Below are 22315 nucleotides of genomic sequence, written 5' to 3'. Positions count from 1 at the left end.
TACCCGACTTTCATTGTCCGCAAATTCATTGTGAGGAGTATGCGCGACGTGCGTGGCTCTGGCTATAAGGTAAAGAGACTTGGTGCTTTTGCTGCCCGATTAGATTCGCCGTATTATAAACCCGTGGCGAATTTTGGACAAGCCTCGAACGCCGCGCGCGCTTCGGTTCGTGGCACGTTCCCGTCGATTTTTTAAACTTTGCAGCAGGATCGCAAAAACGTTATCTAGACAACTTTATCCAAGACAATTATCTTAGATAACTTCATCCTCTAACTCATTCGGATAATGTGAGTCTAGTTCATATTTCATATTCGTCTAGATAAACCCGCGTTTCCTAAATATTATTTAACCTTAGAAAACCTTTCGTTGCTTCAAAAAACTAGACTCTCTGGTTAATCTCACCAAAAATTTCATTGACTCAACATAATAATTATTTGCCGCAACGATATATTTTTTTTCGACACACACCAAGTGGCATTTTTGTTAATCAATAACTCATTTTTCTCTGCATATTAAGAATCACTTACTTTCATCGTTATGCTTTTTATTATCTTGACGATGCGAGGATAACTTAGCTTTTGTAAAAATATTTGCATGAAAAATCAACTTGTAGTTGATTTAAATGAACTTTTCGACGCACGATCTTACCTCTGTCTAGATAATGATACTAACGATTAACTGAATGAATTAATCAATTTGGGACAATTGTATAGTCAGTGATAAAATTCCACTACCTATGCAGTTTACAACGTGACAAACAAAATGCTAGCAATTTCAGACTTCTTTCAGCAATAGTTTATCATATTAACATTGCAATAAGCGGCTGTGTGAGTCGAGAAAGAAATTGAAATAAAGTCACTGGGAAATTTTTTCCATGATCCATACTCAAAGAGCACTGTTCTATGGGTTTGATTTTCAGTTTTATTGTATAATTTGACCAATTTTCGAGTCGCGAATGGACATGATCCTGCAACATGACGTGCGAAGTTTGCTACCTGCGCCAATGTTGTGGAATATAGTGAGGAATTTGCCATTATACAAACGATTTCTCAGCAATTACGGATATTGCGTAAATGTACGAGTATAATACACCGTATTTGCGAATATACCTGTAGTTGTATCGGGTATCTAGTCGGCCTTTTGGTTCTCGATGCGACGACAATTTCTATGCAAACTAGATAATATACCGCTCAACTGGCTTCTGCACTTACCCATTAGAAATTGTCGTCTTTTGCAGTTTGTTGTACAGTTTGCGAGTATATCGATTACACTGTAATCACCTCGATTGGTGAATAGTATAAGCAGCGAACTTTCCTTATCCAAGCAATTTGTAGAACAGTTTTTTTACTGCGAGATCGTAATTCATCGTAATCGTAATGTCGGAATAATCCAAAAACTTGGAGCAATTACAAGGTGGTGACAGCAAAAAATTTTTAGCAAATCGAGCAAAATGCGCGATAAGTTATTACGGCATTATTGTGATCAATCAATCGCTTTAAACTTTGCTTACAAGCATGTGTCAACGATAATTTTTCGACTAACTTAACGTTTTCATAATATTTCATTCGCCCAAGTTGAGGAAGCACTTTATCCAGATTAGGTAAATGTGTGTTTGAATCGGATGAATGGGATTATCTTGTTAACCCTCGGAATTTTTTCTCACCAGAATTTAGAACGCGAAGTAAAATCCTAATATATGTGGTCCCACCCCGTGGCTATTCGAGAGCCTGAAACCCAATCGGGCGTTACCGGACACCGGGCGGGCTGCAACGTAAACTTTGCTATTCCATAAAGAGTATAAAGGAAATAGAAAGAAACAAAGTGGCGATCAACGATCTCATCGGTCCGTGGATGAAGAAGACGAGGAGGACGAGAGGAGCGTCCGACTCGAGTTACACGCATCGCCGATCGCCTGGATTCCCGCGCCAAAAGAAAAAGGATTAGGTGAAAAAAAAAAAAAAAAAAATGACAACGACGAAGAAAAAAGCGACGAGGCAAAACTTGTGCTAAATGAATTAATCAATAAATAAATGGATAAACGAAGGTGCCAAGCATGAGCGAGTCCTGAATCACTACCAGAGAAATGGTGTGAGGTAAGTGAACACGTGAATTTTTTACTGTGCGATCACTACCCGATTTATTCTCAGCTTCTCTGTTGAATCGTCTATTCTTGCTAGACAAATGAGATTGGCACACGTGGAATAATTTGTTTAATCTGCCAAGTGGATTTAGTCAGAAACTACCATTGCTACAGCCTTAAGCGTTTTTCAATTGATGAAATAGTGCGCCGAATCGTCCCACGGGACAATATTTATTCTTTATAAAATCAAGTGATATTTTTTTCCAACTAAAATGACATTCGTATCGCCGTATTTGGCACATAGTTAAATAATCACCACTTGCGTCAGCGAATCTTCTCTATCTAGGTGTGTAATTATGTATGCAACAAAGTGAAACCTATATTTTACAAATTTATTATGCTAAGTGGATTCTCGAGTAGTTCGCGTTAGATAACTTAGCATTGTCTACACAGTACCGTTTTATCAACTCCGTTAGTCTCAGGGCGCAGAATATGACGGTCCTTTTTCTTGTGCAATATATTCACTAAAATATGTAAACCAGAACTTTGTGCGTAATTCTATTACGGACTTTAAAAGTTAATGCAAACGATAAAACTGAAAATAAACAACAAAATAAATAAGATTAGAATTATAATCAGAACATTTTTCTTGCCTCTGATGATACGCGAAGTCTTTCGTCACGCCATCGGGAAAAATTGAACAGACTGCTAACATCTTCCAACCAAAACTATAACATAAACAATTTTCGACTATTTATGGCATAAAAACTCCCTTCTCAATTGACTTTCAGGAAGTTACAACAGTCAAAATCGTGCCGAAGATGTTACAGGCTTTAATTTGGCTTCAACGTTTTACTGGCAATTATTTTACCCGTTGATACGCGCAGTGAGCAGGACGTTCGAATAATCTTGCTAATATATAATACACGACGCCACGGCATTCGCCTCGAGGCTCCAGAGTGAGAGAACTGAAACATCAACTATTACCATCGTGTTTATTTCCGGCTATGGTTATTGTCGGTAAGTTCAGAGCAAAGCCGCCACCGCGTTCACTTCCTCAGAAGTAGTTGACGTTCCAGAGGTTCAATAACAAGCCTTATCGTCACGGGTCATGATTTTTGGAGAAACAAGTGCACCGTACACCAGATACGCCCTTTTTGCACCTGTGACTTAGATTATGTTCATTAGAACATCCAAGACCCGTTCCTGATGCAATTACGGAGTATCGAAAGAAAAACTTGGAATATACACGATACTCTTATAGTCGTCTTAATATTTGAGCAAATCATTACAGTATGATGCTTTTTGGCCACTGTGCACGACATGAGCAAAGAGTGATTTCGATCGTCAAACTTGATCAACGCCACGAAACTACAGTTAGACTATAAGAATCCGTTTCAAAAATTACATCTCATCTATGTACAATACTTAAAGCAGGTTGCGTCCTTTATGGATCAGTGGAAAAGCTTCCAGCGAGCTTTCAAGCTCGTTGGAATAAATTACGGAACAATATACACGCCGTTTAAACAATCGAGTGACCTCGAGCCACGTCGCGTACGTCAAACCAACGAGCTGAAGCGCGTCTGAAACGTTGATTTCTTGCCAGTTCCGTTATATAGCGATGGTAGCAACACGCCTCGACTTACCTCATAATCAAATTCAAATTCAAACGACTTATCCGCCATTAAAAATGACGTAGAGTTCAAAAATGGCCTGCCGTGCCGGAACCAGATCGAAACAAAGACACTAAAGCTCCGGTACCAACAAGTACGAGCATTCAAAGCACAAGTCCAGGGAGGCGTGCAGCGGACATACCGAAGTCGTTTTGCGACGATATCATGCGGAGCATGCATCAGCACTGCAGTAATGTCTCCGCGAAATCTTGCCACTTCTATCACCGGATCGTGCGCAAACTTGGTAGCTAGACACAAGCCACCGCCAGCTAGAGTCTTGGACACATCTACACGGTGATTACCACCAACACAAATTGTGTTCACCACCCGCTCCGCTAACGCTGCAGGGCATCGAACAGCTACCGATACGAGTGCATGTTATACCTGTAATCTGCGTCGCGGTGAGCCTGCGGCAAGAAGCCACTTTATAAACTAGGCGCTCACGTATGGTGTTTTTTGTTTGTTTGTTTTTCCCCTGGTTCTTTTCCATTTCATTATATTTCCTCCATACGTTTTTCTTTTTCTTTTCTTCTCTTCTCTCTCTCTTTTTTTTTTGTTTTTTTACCACAAGTTATAATCTCCGTCCCGCGACGGATTGGTCTCGTGTGAAAAATCAACATAACGAGCCTGATAAGAGATTGCGTCTATTTTATACGCTTCGCCATTAGCGTAGGCTTAACGAATTCTTCCTAACTGAATCTGTTCTTGTTTTTTCCAAATTTCAATCAGTTCTCTTCGTTTTATTCATCTCGCTGATACGACGCGAGTTGTTCAGGCACACCACTGTCGTCATTGGACTATTATCGTATCGTACCTTAGTACGTATTCCTTAATCTTGGATCTAACGGCGTCAAAAGAAATAGATGAGAATTAGAAAAATTGGGTTTCGCCCAGCCGCTCATGGCAATTGTAATATACCAGCATCGTTGTACTATCTTCGTGCAATTATCAAGTCCGGATTTAGTCCTCGCCTATTTAGAGGCGAGGTTGTTGCAGACGTTGGCGCGCGGCTACTTCCGTCGCTGAACAGGGTTGGGCCCATCTCAAAATTGGGTCAGGTCTCGATCTCTCTTGACCATTCTCATCATCGTCATCGTCATCGTCGTCATCATTGTCAGCCGCACCTACATTCACCCATGCTTATGGACGTCTGTTTATGCAGAAATGGAGTCGAATAAATATTTCAGCAGTTCTGCTCACTGATGGCCGATCTTAAACGTATGAGTCATGTGAAGCCGTGTATTTTTCGATGTATCATATTCGTAAATAAGCAAAGTTTCCACTGTTTGAATTGCAAACAGGTATCTTACAGCTTGTACCTTATGCACGGACTCATAGATTCTCACACATTTAAGGCCACCGACGGCGTCTACTTCTAAATGAATTAAGTGGTAGCAGACTAAATCTAGCGAACAACTGCTAAGCACTTAATTAACAACGCCTCTGATCCGAGCCAAGCACAAGGATGCAGGCGAGAACTCGATTCACGACTGAACTTGTTCAGGGATGAACTAATGCCTGATCGGCATCAAATTACATGTTTTTGTTGAAAAAAATTAGGTTTCCAAAATGAATTTTTTTCGTGCATATAATTGAGTTATCGGAAAGTGCGCCAAAACAGCCCTAGTGTGTAAAATTAAGCGTTTCAGCTAAGTGCGTGCACCAATAATTTTACCGCACTGCTTAGAAATAGGGCACTTGACGCACGCCCCACAGCCATCGAACATCGACCTTTCCAAACATGTGTTGGAAAAAAGTGATTATAGTCAAGTTGCTCCGCTCAGCTGACTTCACAAGTGCAAAATCTATAAGGTATCATACTTGCAATATTTATATTATTTTATTAGAGACAAGTGTTTCCAAAATTTTCGCAATAGAATGAATTTTCTGCAATACACCATGAAAAATAGTCAATATGTTGTCGATATATACGTACATCGTGTATTGATGTACTAGCAATATAGTCAACGTCATTAATGAGCGTATATCAACCAGTAGACAACTACGCATAATAATATTGACTATATATGGTAAATATATGATTAACATATTGAGCATACGCGTATAGTCGATACGTGCCTCAATATTAGATCGAAATGAGTAATATATTGCAATCAAGGTATATACATGTGTGTATAAATTGATAAGTTATACATACCCGTTATTTATGTTAAGGCTGACAATGAGTATTTAATGTGATTGGGTAGTTTTGCAACATTATATTTACTACAAAATGTGAATACAGCACCGTAGCTATATTTGTTTATCTCCTGAAAGACAATGGAAAATGATTTGGGTCCGTTCCTGGAACATGATGTTGAATTGTAACACCCATACAGTGTGACATCAACCTAACAACGCGTTATGGAAAACAATGATTAACTGGATTTTTATAATGACGTAAGAGCGATTCAGAAAAATACAGTCTGTAGTGCGTGAACAAATTAATCGAACTCGAATGACGCTATTCCATTTGGCAAGATGTACCATTTTCGATTAAAACAAAAATATTAGTGTGTTTAATAATTTATAAAAGATTTCCCAGCCAAAAAATTTAAAAAAAAACTCTCGTCACACTATAGAAACAATTATTTTCAAGATCAAAAAAAAAAGTTAAGACGTACTAAAAATTGACTTGTCTAAAAACATAGATTCGAAAAAAACGCGTTTAAAGTTTCTGGTCGATACAATGTGAACTTACTGCTAGTCTCCCATTACAGCTTCGTACTGTACACTTTTTTATGGTGTTCTGCAATCTCTTGCCCATTCTAGCTTCTTCAGTGGATTGAATTGATTGTATCCTGGCGTATTTGAAACCGTTAGCGTCTTCTTTTTCACAATAATTATGCGCTTCAAGCTCAATGTTGATTCCAAGTAATTGTAGCATTTCTAAATAACTGAGAGCTCCATCGTTGAATATAAATCGAGATCGCAGAAAATATTTTTCAATTTCCATCTCCCATGCAGTACTGATATTTTCCACAAAGTAACTCTTCCGACATTTGAAACGTTGTCACTACGACAGGGGGCTCCATTTTTCCTACGCTCCCGCTACGATTTGCAAAACACGATGCTTGATATTCATCAAACCATTATTCATACTCTGCAGTGCCCTTATCTTTTTCGTGAATCACACGTTCATCGCAGTAAGCACTTCTTGTAACAAAGTCAACCACTTTTCCAGTAAAATGTCCAATCAGTGTGCCTACACCAAAAAGAGATGAAAATCTTCTTTTCATTCATGCGCCATCGCTGGACACAATTATTCCATCACTCGATAATTCTAAATCATTTTGTTTTGCAGCTTCTGACAGTTCGTTTTTGGCAACAACAATTTATTTCGTAAGCCGATGAGTTGATCAGTGGAGATGAATTTATGCTTGTTAATATCTTCATTACACTTCGTGCAAAACATATTAAGTTCAAACCCAAGTCCACGTTTACTTTTCTTAACAAATTTTACGTCACCACCACATTTTCGGCACACAAAACACTCAACGATACGCGAAAAAATTGCGGCAAACTGAATAATGCGATAAGAAAAAGTTTCATCACACGAAATATCCACCGATTGTCCGCGTAATTTTTTCGCAAAAAAAAAAAATACGAAACGCAGCTTTCGAGAGAGACGCGACTAACTAGCCAGGTAGCCTTACTAACCCGATGTAATTTTTTATTTTTTTTATTTTTCTTTTGAAAAATTCATAAACGTATAGAGAATAAAAATTAATAAAAATTCGATTTTTTGAAAATTTCCGGGGTATGTGAGCCATTAACAGATGTCACTTTGAGTAACGAAAACGGTATGAATAAAATCTGATTATTTGTGCAAGCTATATTAATCTGAAATCAAGCGACAGAAAAAAAAAAAAAAAATAGTATTTCAGTTGCCTGCTTCGAGTAACGTTTTTATGGTTGCAATTCCAGTAATTTAGAGTTCTTAGCTAGAATTACAGTACATAATTTGAGAACACTAAACTTCACTGTCACTCAAATCACTTGACAAAATTCCAAGAGTAAATGAAAATGGTGTTATATTCTAAACTGGTAATTAGTTTAATAACACATGACGGCGCATAAATGTGAAGAAATAATGCGTATACCCTCGGTGCATAAATGTATAAGCTTAAGAAAAAATGAAGCCTCCTCACTTCCTTCTACTCTAGCTTCACGACCTGTACAATCTATTACATACACGAGTAATATTATTCGTATTATGACCTCGATTACCATTATTCGTGATAACCAGAACTGTGTTCCATCCTTATGATATACCCTGAACTCGGCACGTTCGACCACCTGCCGTCTCGATTCGTAATTCCCCACGTTGGCGACCTCTCGGTGACTCCGTCGAAGGACAAAGCTTCCAAACAAGCGTTTGTGCCGTACTCGTGCCCCGATGCATGTGGAGCCAGAGGCGTTCGACCTTGCCTCGAAAGGGCAAGACGTTATAATTGTATGTACAGGTATGCATGTATAATGTATGGGCCCTATCCCAGCTTATCTCCTCCCTTTCTCGCTTTCTCGGTCTCGTATACTTTTCATGTTTATAATACAGACGGAAAAACCGTTTCATCGCGGCGAGCATTCGAAAAGTGTCTGCGATCATTTGCATAAAAATTAGCAAACTGATGGAAACGTGTAAGTATTTTTATACGGTTGTAAATGTTGGTAACGCTATTCGTTCTGAGCAATAATCTGTCCAACGTCACTTAGCTGTGTTTCTGTACGGTTAACGCAGTCGATTCGGTAAAAAAATAAATTAATTGTTGACAAATTTGTCTTCAAAATGCCTTTATTTGAGTAAAGAAACAATTTTTGGACATATTTCAGAGATTGAATTTCATTTTCAACCTTGCGTTTTTCTCTCAATGTGAGAATAATTTTACAAAATAAATAGCGGCAATCGATTTGTCACAAAATTTTACCCCTCTTTCATATACTCGACAATTATTTAGTGTGCAGTATATTTCGAGAAAACCGTAAAAAACGAAAATCAAGATTGTACAATATACTGTAAAAAGAAGTGAACGGGTTAAACAAGCAATTTTAGCGGTGATACAAGTAATACAACTCGGAAACAGATGATTCTACCGGAGGGCTAAAATAGATCAAAAACTGGAAACCACGTCAAACATTGAAGTACAAAAAAAAAAAAAAAAATCGAAAATGAAAATAATTGTGTCAGGGACGTTTTACAAAAATATCTAAAAATTACCTACAGTTCAATTAATTTCTGAATGCATGAAAAAGGCTGTATTTATCGATATTTGTTGTTTGAAAAGGTCAACCGAAGTGTATCGCTTGCAGAGTTTGACGAATCCGCGGGCAGCTTTGCGGCATGGCAGTCGCGGCGGCTCCGTGTGACGATATCTTTGAGATTACGTAATTGTCATAACACGCCGCCGATAATAATTTATACTTTGCTGTTTGGCGGTACGCGCGGGGCCCTCGGCTGGAAAAAGAGGCAAGTGTGGGTATGGCTGTATTGTACTTGCCGGATAGCGGAGCCTGGGCGCGGAATAATAAATTTAAACGAACCCGTGTGTATTCAACCTACATTAAATCCGCCCCGCACATCGCCGATAGCATACACGTATCGCAAGCCAACGAGATCGTTTCACAGTCGTACACCAAGAACAATTTCATTTATGACTTGTGTTTCACTACAGAAAATTCTAGTGATCTGAGTATCGTCACAAAAACGGTTCAAATATCGTTCGATATACAAGAAAATTTCATACCATCAACTATATAGTCCAATTATATTTGTCATTCACAACATTTTCTAGACGTTTCAACGTTAAATCTGTTTACTTAATTACAGTTTTTTAGTTTATAATAAGACTTTAACATCAATTTATTTTTGCTCTTATATCAAATTCCCTCAATTCTTGCAAAATAATGCCGTACACGCGAGAAAAATTTCATTTATTATAGTAACTGGAAGAATTCAGTACAACATGTATCGTTAAAAGAACTGTTTGAATATTGTTGGAATTACGAAAAACGAGGTACGCGTAACCATTTTGCGCTATTTTCGATCCTTTTTTGGTAATTGCAACGCAAAATCAATTTGTTCGGTTGACTCTACTTATTCAGTTAAACAAGGCCTTAACATTAATTTGTTGCTGCACAAGCTTTAAATTTTCGCAACAGTTACAAGAAAATATAGTAACGGTGATCGTAATGAGAAAGAATAGTAACGGATACTAGACTTTCCGGTAACAGCTAGAAAACTAATTTTCATTTTCTACCCAGAACTATATTTTTCGATTGTTGTAAAAAAATGAAAATAGTTAAGGACCGAGCGGTAACCGGAACTAAAAATTACTCTCAGTGTACGAGCATAATGAAGAAGTATGGTAACACAGATCATGCAGAGCTTCCGATTACGGTTACAAAACTCATTTTCATTTTTTGCCCAGAAATATATTTTACGATTATAGTGAAAAATGTAAGCAGTCAAAAACTATACAGCAATCACAATTAAAAATTTCTCTGGGCTAAGTCGTGTACCAAAGGTACTGTCTTCGGTCGTTTACTTATCTCGTTCAGCTGCGTCGACGCAATGCTTAACATACCAGTCGCCAACTGCGGTTGTTTTCACCGTCGTTCGCAGTCGTACGATAAGAGGCTTCTTTTGTTCCACCCTCTCGGCCACGACTCGCATATTTATTGCCCCTTGTTTCAATAATTTTGATAATTACGCACCTATCGCTTGCATTCGGTTTCCGATAAAACCCTGCGGTTGGATGAACTATTGCTGTATAAACCGTCACGTAGGTATATCCCATATTAACGTCAACGCTCCTCGTGCCTGCCTGCGGAGAACGTATTTGAGTACGCTCTCCTCGTACCAGTAGTCAGTCGGAAGTCTTTGGCCCTTGGACATTGATCTTTCGCTACTTGTATTTCGCGCCGCCTACACTCGTGTCAATTCCGATGCTCCGACGATGTTTGTTGGAAAAAAACTGCTCAGGTATACTCCAAGAGATGTATAATACACGTCTATTTTTAGCGAATTTCAAATTCGTCACACGCAGAGATGAGTTCACACATTTCGATTTAACCGCCACTATTCGTCCCGTCACCTTGTCGCCATGACGAATATGTGCCCAAGAAAAAGTTGGATCTACAGGTTTTATTTTTGGGGTGGTAATGATTTAAAAAGTCCTCAATAATTTTCAGACACAATTGTATCGTTGTATTAGATTGGAATACATCAATGCAGCCTTGTTTGGTATTTCAACAATCATTGTATTAAAATCAATTAATCGATCACTCGTGAATTGAAAACTTGCGGTAACATTGTCACACAAGAGACTGTAAGGAAGCGATTAAGTGGCCAAGCAGCGGCGGTCACTTCATCTTCTTCTTCTTCTTCTTCATACTCGTGTCCTCGGCGTTCTTACCGTCACGATTTGGAGACGCGGGTTTCATCTCAGATATATAAAACTTTCTCATCTCGGTCACAGCATCGCCAAGTCTCTTATACTCCTCGACTTTCCTCGCGTAAGAGTTAAAGAGTTCGGAATAGCGGCGTCGCTGCTCTCGAATCATTTCAGCGTCTTCTTCGACGCGACAGGCTTTCGCCTGATCGAAATCGAGAGAGTAAATGGTGCGCTGATTCCTCAGCACCTCCTCGTCGCCCTCAGTTTTCACCCATCGATCCTCCTCTTCCTCGTCCTTCGACACGTACGCCGTAATGTTCCAGGGCGGAAGAATCCGCGAAGGATTTGGTGGCGGTTTCATGGTGCGGATCTCTCCAGCTCCCAGACTCACTAAAGGCCCTTCTTCGTCCTCGGCTGAACCAAAGTCCACCATTTCTGATCCAGGTGATAACGTTAAGTCCACGCAGTTCTCCTCTAGGAATGACTCCCTCAGAGAACGTCCTCGCTGCAAACGCCCTGGCTCCGATTCTTCCCACGACCTCTTCATCGCTGTAATTTCGGTTTCACGACGCTTGTCCTGCTCGACCTATGAAATATTGCTTCCAGAATAGTGAGTTTGATTCATGGTATGGATATTATACTACCAAGTCATCACAGTCATAACATGCTATCTCGAACTTCGATTGGAACAAGACATTATCTTAAGTATTTGTTAAGTATTTGTTTTTTCTGAAATCATGTTGGCAACACTGTTGCCCGCTGAATATTAAATTAAAAAGAAACTTCTATGGTTCGAACCTACAATAATTCAAATTCATAATACTTTTATACTTTACTCCAATCAAAACTGAAATGCATTTACGCACTTCCGTAGCTAAATAATTAGCAATAATTGAGAAACAAAATTGGACATTAATAGTTTTTTCTTACTCTCTGTAACGGTGCTTACTTGTTCCAAACTCTAAAACTACCCTCGTTCATTAACGGAAGGATCATAGCAACAAAATCAGAATTATATCAATTAATTAGAAATAAATAAGCGACCAAATCCCATATATTTACTTGTTGTTCCAATTTTCGTTGCAGGTGTTATGTTTTTAACAATCTAATACCGCCCTCATTTGATCACGAAACGGCTTGAATGACAGCACTGAAGTTAGGGTAGCAGATTATCAACTAATTGCTGTATTTGACTGATTGTGAATGTTGTTTATGAACTTAGTAGTGCTGACTTGATATGTACACATACTCAGCAGATTCGATAATTTACCACTATCAAGTGGTACCTTATACATACAACCATGTTGCCCTTGTACTTACAATTGATTTTTTATGCACTACCTGAACTTTTGTTCCAGCATCGGTTACGACCTGTAGCTTACACGACGGATGCTGCAGTATCGTAGAGGAAGAACCGTCCGTAGTTAAACCAGTTTCAAATCTGTCTCCAGATCCCCGTTCCGACGCTCGGTTCCTGGTACCACGTTTTAGTATCGAGGACGTGGAAGTTCTGCCATATCGTGGATCATAAATGGTCCCTCTAGCCTTGACTTCATTCGCGACAACCCACTCGGACGGTTTCAACGGCCAGGAGTCATTTGCAACGTAGGCGCGAACATGGTACTCAGTTGGACTGTCGTCAACTTCCTTGGTGGAATGAAGACTGAGCGATTTCGAACGACCCCGTGTCCTTGTGGTGTCTCCACCTTCTTCCGAGCGCGAGAGCTGCAGAATGCTACCTTCGAAACTCTCGCGGTTTTCGACATGAGGGAGCAGCACGGATGGTAAAATGAGAACGGAACCACCAGCGGCCTCGTACAATACTCTGTCATCCCTGTCAAAGACTTTGAAAACGATTTCCACAAGATCGTACGACGTCGAAAGTCTGAATGAGATCAATGAGTCGGTGGCGACTTTGACGTTCCATTTTCCAATTATATCACCAACGTTTGGCACGTAGATGTTGGACAATTCCTGGACACAGAGACCTGGTGGTTTAATCCACTGGCTGACTGCCGGGCTGAACATTGGCTCACCCTTGATAGTTGCAACACGGAAGTGCCAATTGAGTTCCTTGAACCTGTTTCCGTCAGTCCATCCGTAACCGATCACAGTGTATCCGCTTTCGACATACGGGTAATGAGCTGTTGCTACGGTACTCCCTATCCTCACGATCTCGCGGTGCGTCTCATTATTCACAACCCTGAGCAAGTACCTTGGCAAACTTGCGACGAAATCCATGGCTGCAAAGACTCGATCACCCGGTCTTGGCACGTTCACAACAAACCTCAGAATCGGGACCCATTGGTTTGGATGAACGTTTCGCAGGACGCCTCGACACTCGTCGATGTTCAAGACGTGGCTGAGGTCCTTGTTGCAGGGGTATAAGAGGGTCCTGACTTCGGCTGGAATGCTCGAGATGACTTTACGTACCAGTAAACGTGCTACTGACTCCCGTTTCGAGTAGTCAAACAATTCGACCACCTTTCGCAGACTTTGTGCAATTTCCGAGTGCTTATTGTGCGACGAAAGGTGCATGCTTTTATACATTCTCATCAGCGCCATCTTAAAGAAAGACTGTATTCCGACGACCGCTTTGTCGTAAAACGTTAATTCAGCGTCTTCGTCGTCGCACTCCTCTTCATTTGGCCGAACCTGTTCTTTGGAATTTCCTACACGAATAGCGATTTCCGGATTCATGAAGAACACTCTCAGTGCTCGACATATCACGGCACTATCGGTTACGGTTGAAAGCGAGTCTTGGACTAGTATCCCCAATTCTCTAAGAAACGTTTCGTGTACACTCGACCTCACTTTTTTGTCCAAGTTGGACTCCAGCACGTCAGCATCACTCGGCATATAGCTCTTGTACAAGGCTCGAAGGTGACCAGCATATTCCGGCTTACCGAATGCTTGAAAAGCCTGGCACACTTTGTTGCTGATATTGTTCGCAATGGCCTCAACTCTGTCCGACTCGAAGGACATCAGCTCCTGTATCCTTAGCCGGTCACCAAGGTAGAAAATAGTGTCTGACAAGATTCTGACGAAGGAACATTCGGCCCGGAAAAATATGCGGTAAAGGTGTCTCCCGGGTTCGGCTTCAAAGATCGTTGCACCAGTGGAAAAGGTTTGAATCGACGCAACTGCAGGCTCGTCGTCATTCGACCTTTCGAAAAAGTTGTACTTCTCAACGGTCAAATACGAGGGACTGGAGTCGTCTCGTCTACCGGGCAATTCCGATGACATCCAGTAGTAATCAATGAGAACGAATTTCGTGTTCATAGAATCGATCAGCATGTATAAGGGACCGTTTTTACCGTTTGTTATCTTCTCCTGCCATTTCAAAGAACTCAGGAAAGCCGGTGCAAACGCAATGCTTGATGCTGTCGTGACCTTTTTACCGTCTCTACCTCCTCCGGGTTGAGTTTTACCCTTAGCACCACCTCCTTCGACTTGCCCACCATCTGTGACCATCGGCAATAAGTCAGAGACCCGAGCATGGTATTCAAAGTCGGTAGGTTTGTAAAGGATATGGATCTCCTCAAGGTAAGGCGCTATTTTTTCAAATTCAGTCCACATGCCGATGTCTGGCAATGGCGTTGTGGCTTCTGGTACTTTTTTGCTCTCCGATACATTTTCGGTGTTTTCATCACTCTCATTTGCCTTACTCATCCGCGTGAGTATGTCGATTAATTTCAATGAACGTACCCCCGAACCCGGATATGTTTCCGAAAGGGACACGCCGTGCCTCGAGGCCCAATCGAACCAACGGTGCAGCTTCCACCTCATTTGTGGTAATGACATCTACCAATTGGCGTGGAATAAAGTGACGGGTCAGTTCACGTGATTGCGTCAACGCACAGTGGACCAGTAACCATTAATCGAAATATAATTCGATCATCATGAACACATATATTTTAAGAATCTATGATCCATGAGTACAACCATGATGATGCAGATTGAAAATGCAGGATTACGGTAACCTCAATATAAGTATAATCACGATCATAATTACATTTGCGAACATAAATATATTTTTCAAATTGTTTGCTTTGAGTTTTGGCTGAACAATTACAATAATTCTTTACGGATATGATTATGATACAAAAAGGAGAAGCAAAAATGATCAGCTTTAAACCAATGCAGCTTGAAAATCTGAACTAAATTCATCCGTAACCCGTAAAAAAAAAAATTGATGAAACAACGTGGAAACCTTGATAGAAACTTCAAAAAACGAATATTTTCCGATTATATCTAACTTTTTTACTATAAACTCCACTTTTTGAGTTTCAATATTTCCGTAAAAAACACTTAACATGTATATTTATTGTCAGTCCCGTTTACGAGACCCTTGGCCCACTGTGCGACGATTTAACTAACTCAGCTCACATTTACACTAGTTCCCCGAAATTTGTCAACATATACAGGGTGACTCCGGCACGGTGTAATATTGGTCACATCTTCGGTCCCGAATTCCTCGATGTAAGCAAGTTTTGCGAAGACCGTGACGCGGGGAATGGAAGAATTCTCCGACCTTTTGCTTGGCGGAACATCCGAATCGCTTTCTTCCTTCTCAGGCTGATCGATGCCAATCACGTATCTGATCAGAAGGTCCCATTTGTCATTCGGGGAAAAAGACTTGGAGACCAATGAGAGGCAGATCCATCCTGTTGAATTTACCAGAATTTTTCACTCTTTCATGGTGGGTAAGTTAATTGCATGAGCGTACCGACGTGTAATATAATGATGCAGATGATACTGACCCGTGAAACACGAAATTGGATAGAAGTCATTAATCTCTCTCTGGTTGGTCCAGGAGAGCGAGGCTAGCTTCATCAGAGCTTTCGCCACGAGCATTGGCCACAGCTCATAGTCATTCCCAGTACGTGGTAAGAGCGGTCGACCATATTTATCCACCGGAATCATGTCGTCGACAATGAATCGACGCCAGAAACCCATGAAGAACAAACGTACCACGTATTTGCCTGACTTATAAATTGCATTATCCTTAACATATGTATGTTATATCGTGAAGGTAATTTTAGTATGCAGTATGCTGTAGGACATGAGATATTATGATAATGTCATGGATTCAAAATTCTATGGGCACGTTTACCGAGATCGTCAGATCATTTGTAAGGCTTCAATAAATTGTACCGTTTGGATTGACCACTGGTTGATGTTGCGGCGTGCCTTTGCCAGCCTTGTTCATGGAATAGACGTGCATCCAGCCTTGCCAAGGAAGAGATGCACCGAGCCAAGTGAAATTTGCAGACTCTCCTTCGACTATGAGACCGTCGCGACCAATGTACTGAAGACTTATCATCGTCGATACAAACCATCTGACAAACTATTCACAATGAAAGAGAAATAGCTATGGGCACACAATGAGCGGCACGTGTGATACGCTAGGGTACAGCATTAATTACATGAGTGATTTGCAAGAACAACACATAACCACGTTATACCTGCCTCGCTATGTAGAATGTGCTTGTTGTTTTTAACGAAGTCCGGATACACGTTGGTCGGTACGTAGACCACCGGATTATTCTTAAAAAAAAAGTACATACAATTAGAGTTCATTCCTCAAAAACAGATAATATAATTCTGAATAACTGCATTTGGGAACTTTGATTCAGAAAAACTGTAATGTTGGACTTTACAGTTTCAGATTTCATCCAAATAAAATATATTCATTCTATGGAAATCACATAAATCGTCTGACAATTCGATCAGATCTGGAATAGGTAGAATTCTTACCGATAAATTGCCGATCGCAGATCCTCTCCTCCATTCTGAAATCTCCTGTAAAGACAGCGGCATCAAGTTTGGTTCAGGGTCCGAGAAATGCCCATCGGTACCATCTGAGATGGTAGGAATTCAGTGAAAGACCATAACGGAAAAAAAGTTTCTTTACTGTCATATAGGCAGTAACTTTCCTTGGCTTCGTTGGTTGTTTCGCATAGAGAATTTTGATTACGTCGAACGGCTATGTTTTTGACAATGCGATGATAATTCACACTTACTTTTCGGAACATCCCACTTTTCCGCGTTCAATTCCGCATCGCTCCATTCAGACCAAGGAATTGTAGGTTCTCTCTCAGCTTGATCATTCCTAGTTACGGTATCACTCCGCACTTTTTTCGAACTCTTTGACATTTTCAATTATAAAATTTTTCGACATTAACCTTGAAGGTTTGATCTGTCGATAAATGTAGAATAAGCTCACAGGACAAATCAAACGTAGACGGCAACGACTGTGCAATTAATTTACGGTTAATCAGCTCAGTTCACGCACATACATAATTACGGTACACGTATATTACACATCGCATACTGTATGACATTCTAAGCCGGTAACGCATTGCTACTATGTCACGTTTCAAATTTTACGAAGCACCCCAAATTTGTAGGTCATGTCGTGGGCGTAGACTTTTCCTGGATAGAGGATGCACGATGGAAACCCCGGAGTGTTAACAGCGTTCGGATAATTCTGAGGTGAAAGCATAAGGCCTCCGTGCCTGCGATACAGGATCCCATCTTTACCCGGTGTTTCTTTCTCCCGCTTCACTACCGTCTGGTTGTACCATTTCACGTAAGTCACGTTATACTCGTTAGATCACGGATCGTGCGTGATATTAAAATTTGTTAAAATCTCACCTCAGGCAAACTTTCGTTGCTATTCGTTCGGTCTCCGCATTCACCCCAACAACAGTCTTTAATATCCGGCAAATGGGATTGTCCGGGTTCCGGAAAATCGTTGCCAGTATAAATGTGTAATCCGGGTTGATTCGAATAGACTTCCATGAATCTCCCCGAGCCAGGATGCAATAATCTAGTGATAATATCAGATATGATATTCGTGTGGACGTTGATCAATATCATTTCTAAAACCCTTTTTATTTGCCAAGTTTTTGGCTAATGATCATCGATACTCTTTGGGTACACTGTAAATTTGTTTGTGCTATTATTCATTACAATTTTACTGTTTTATGTCTAAATAGTTCATCTCTGAAGAAACTGCAAACCCAGTTCAATTTTGCAAGAAAGCTTGAAGGTGCGAACAAAATAATATTCGAAATTCGAGAGAAGGTATGTTCGAAAACTTCCGATCAATAAATATAAGGAAAACTGAGTAAGTATCCATGAAGGCGCGTTTTCTGATCATATCTGTTAAGTTTTTTTTCTTACAGAGTCTCGATTCCCAGACTTTTACGAAAACTCTCTAAGTAAATCGAAGTGTCGTGTACCATCCATTTTAATGGCGGAAAGAGAAGTGGCTTCGTATACCTAGCGTGAAATCGGTAGCACCAACAGCTCGGAGCGTTGACGCAGAGGTTGTGATCGTAACCACCCCCGGGTACCTGGCGGAGTCTTTGCTTGGTGAGCTGGGTTGGAAACCGTAGATCATAGATCGTCGAATCCACCGATCGAATGGCACCGGTTGGTATTTTGTCCCTGACATCCATGAACGTCCATCTCCCGGCGTTCACGGTCACGACATGGTTCCTCAGCTCACTCGCTCCGGTGCCCTGCATGGGGTTCGAATGCGGTGAGGTTGTCACGCGTATTACTGGTACACGCCTCACGGTTCTGTACGGGCACTTTGTAAACTCACGTGACCAGCAAGATTGAAGAGGCAGCGGGTGGTGATGTTCACTGGTGTCGGCTCCGTCGAACTCGCCCGGATATTTACGTGGAGCTGATTCTCGTCCGTCCAGGCGAACTTTACCTGCGTAAGCATTTTGCCTCGCCAGCCTTCGACGTTCGCGTAGCTCAGATTGCTCATTACCTAAAGAGTTCCGAAATATCGGTTTAATTCTTTCAGTCACATTTCATCTGGCCAAACGTTACACCACGTTGTATGCGCTGTTGTGAATTCAATATACTGGGGTACGCCACTTGGCAACAGAAGCTGCACCATTAAAAGACAGTCGCATTTCACTATAAAGTCTCGCTTTATTGTCTTTTATTATGATGTATCGATTGACGTATCATAAAATGAAAGTAAAAACTTACACGGCTTAAAATGCGGATGATTTGCGTGTGACAAAATAAAAGTTAGCGCTTATACGAAATTTTCTACGACTTGATCTTCGTACTTTCAATCGAATAAAATGTGGTTTACTAAGGTACCAGTTTCTCGGACCTACATTGAATTATTGGATGCCAATGCGGGGAGAGGATTTTGAAAGTAACATGTCGCCTGTGGACTGGCAACCCGGCTTTCATAAGAATTGCAGGTTGGGTTGCCTGTCTGTAGGCGACTTTTAAGATTCGTAGTTAACTTCACGAAAATTCCTAATCACTGATCGAATACTTTTTTTCTGTAACCAATATCTCCGACATACTCTCAGGTATCATGATGTCTGATTTTTTTGTGGATTTTTCAGAGAATGTTAAAGCAACTTTGTCAAGTTTTGGAAGAGTGATTAAGAACCGAAGGAGCATGCAATAATTCGAATAAAATAATTTTAGGTATATTCAAACCTTATTCAATAATATCAATATCACTAACCACCTGTTTGCCAACTATGCAAGACTCCCAATTGACATCGTCGAAAGCACGAACGTCTCCCTTGGTGTAATTGTCGATCGACCGATATCCACAAGCGTTGGTATTGACGACATTAATATCCGATGATACATGATTGGTCAGGCACCCGATGATATTGCCAAAGTACCTGTTCTTCAAGTATCCTGTTGTTATCGTTAATCAGCAATCACTCGCCATAATCGTATCCACAAAAGTATAGTATTTCAATTCAGTCACCCTAGCAAATTGTGATCTACTGTAATTAATTAGTTATTTGTGACATTTTAGTCCATATCGATGATTTTTCGAGATAAACTAGTATAACCGCTCTTTTATAATACATATAGTTTTGGGACCTGAGAAAATACGCGAGAACAACGTAGGAAGAAGCGCTGAAATTCAGATCGATGCCTCGTCGTTTGACTGCTGCAACTTAAAATTTTTTTTTTTAAAGAAAATGAAAACACTTGAAGCAATTTGAGTTTGATGTCTTTATTATTTATAGTTTCAAGAGTGTATTACAATTTTTTCACTGGAATTAATAACAAAATGGCAGCATGGCGCACAAAGTAGCGAAAGACTTCGAACTCGAGGGCTTTTGCGATGGCGCATATCGTGACATCACTGCCCAAGCTTGTATAACAGATAGAAAAACTTTTTGAGTTGAAAACACCTTTTCGGATTCGAGCTCGTAGCTCAAATGTAACGATTATGTGTTAATTACGTCCCAGCCGTAATGAACGTAACATCCCTCATGGAAAAATACCCTCAATTTTGGTGTAAATTCGTACCCTCAACTCATAGATGATGCTAAATCCCCGTAAGAAAAAAGTTGAGGGTACGAGTTTACACCCAAGTCGAGGGTTTTTTCCGTGAGGAATACGAATAAAAAAAATTCATTTTTTGACCAAAGATTGTTTAAAAAATGTGTATAAAAAAATTTCGGGATTGCTATTCAAAAATGTAGCCACGAGCTCGAATCGATAAACAAGTTTTAAAGATTGTGTCAACCTTTCAAAACGATTGGAAAAAAATTGACCGAGGAGTTTGCGCCACCGGATTAAAAACGTGGTCGTTCGCTACTGTAATGTGCCAGGCCACCAGTTTTTCAAAAATTTCAATAAAAAAAATTTCCAATGTTCTTGAAACTATAAATCATGAAGCCCTCAAACGCAAATTGCTTTTCATTTTTCTTAAAAGAACCTCTTAAAAATAGGTATGATTTTCGACCGTCCAGGCTGCCCCCCCCCCCCCCCCCCCCCCCCCCAATAAACTGATGTGCTGAAACATGGATTAGAATCGGTGAAACTGGGAAGAACGATCATGAGTATCAAAGAATCGATGGCTAAGCGAATACGAGATTTCTCCTGACTCCGGCCGTAACTTTTCAGCGACTCATAGCAACTGATTTGGACTGAGCGCAATTATTTTTTCTCAAAAATAAAAAAAACATCGATGTAGCGTCTGAATGCCTTCTTTTTTCTGCCGCAAACGGATCAAAAATACGACGGAATTTTTCCGTTGATTGGTTACATTATTTGACTCGCTGATGATAGCGGCCTTGGATAGCGCGCAATCGATTTCTCCTACAAAAATACGTCGATTTACAGTCCAAATAAATTGAGTCTAGCATTTTTCAAAATGAAAAATTTTTTTAAAACGACCTCCTAAAATAATGACTTCAGAATTTCAAATTCAAAAATTTATTTAATTTTAGGGTGAATATTATAGGAAAATTCAGCATAACTTGGAGCATTTCACAGAAAATGAGAACCCCGCAGGGTTTTCAGAAAAATCTAGATACGTTCACAAATACAGTGACGACGGGGAATGTACCTTCTATGGTATCGTACCCAAGGACGACGTCCCCAAATATTCCTTTATCATTTGGCACTTTTACGGACTGTACGGCCGCACCCCAGGTAATCAATCGAACCGAAGAATTCCCCTTGTTTGTCATGGTATACCTAAAAATCGCATCACACCGGTATATATTATATATAGGTTGGATTGATAACCGAACGAATGTGATCGAATGTTCTTAGATTTCGATCGACCTACCGTCGGACAATTTCGTAACAGTCACGATTTACCGCGCCGTTATCAGAACTCCGCACAAAACCGAAACCATCCTCCTTTATGAATGTATTTTCAGTGGACATTTCACTGATGTATTTTATTAGTATTGTAAATGTATTATTACATTGGATTTTAAGTGTGTTTCAGAAACTTGTTAATTTAAACGAATATTATAACATCGAAACGACTTTCTTTTACATTATTTCATGCAGTGACATTCCCTCATGCAATAACGAGAATTTTGAAATCACAGAGTTATGCATGTCGCCAAAACGTCATTTCTTTACTGTGGCGATAGCGAGATTCCGAATGAGTCGAATGCGATTTCGATTAACACTTGTTTTTGTTAGGACCATGTCACGAGAACATACCACATACCTTTTGAAAAATGTAGTTTCTATTTTATTTTACGTTTGCGTCCATATACTACAATAGAATGTGTCATAGGTGTGATAAATATTGTTTTTGGAAGGAAAAATACGTTCCTGCAAAGTAGCAGAATTGGTTCCGATCGTTTCAATCAGATCTCTCAAGTAATACAAACATTTGTCAA

The 22315-nt window shown here is 40.2% G+C and overlaps 1 protein-coding gene across 1 annotated transcript; it reads right to left on the bottom strand.

Moving 5' to 3' along the window:
* Nucleotides 1–17529: 17529 nt before the first annotated feature.
* Nucleotides 17530–22234, bottom strand: LOC124178285 (galactose mutarotase-like). Its single transcript, XM_046561520.1, has 6 exons — nucleotides 21474–22234; nucleotides 19666–19831; nucleotides 18766–18939; nucleotides 18438–18679; nucleotides 17808–17982; nucleotides 17530–17724 (listed from the first exon to the last, which is right to left on the bottom strand). Exons 1-6 carry the CDS (start codon nucleotides 21641–21643, stop codon nucleotides 17530–17532), a joined length of 1122 nt encoding a protein of 373 aa, XP_046417476.1. The 5' UTR covers nucleotides 21644–22234.
* Between the last annotated feature and the right edge of the window lie 81 nt (nucleotides 22235–22315).

Source organism: Neodiprion fabricii, chromosome 3 (assembly GCF_021155785.1).
Source record: "Neodiprion fabricii isolate iyNeoFabr1 chromosome 3, iyNeoFabr1.1, whole genome shotgun sequence".
In the NCBI taxonomy this organism is placed as follows: domain Eukaryota; kingdom Metazoa; phylum Arthropoda; class Insecta; order Hymenoptera; family Diprionidae; genus Neodiprion; species Neodiprion fabricii.
This window is presented reverse-complemented; position numbering and strand designations above follow the sequence as displayed.

Coding starts and splice junctions, on each gene's coding strand:
- LOC124178285 (XM_046561520.1), bottom strand. CDS start 21,643: ATGACAAACAAGGGGAATTCTTCGGTTCGATTGATTACCTGGGGTGCG. Junction 18,940..19,665: donor GCATAGTTGGCAAACAGGTG/GTTAGTGATATT, acceptor GGAACTCTTTAG/GTAATGAGCAATCTGAGCTA. Junction 18,680..18,765: donor TCTTCAATCTTGCTGGTCAC/GTGAGTTTACAA, acceptor AACCCCATGCAG/GGCACCGGAGCGAGTGAGCT.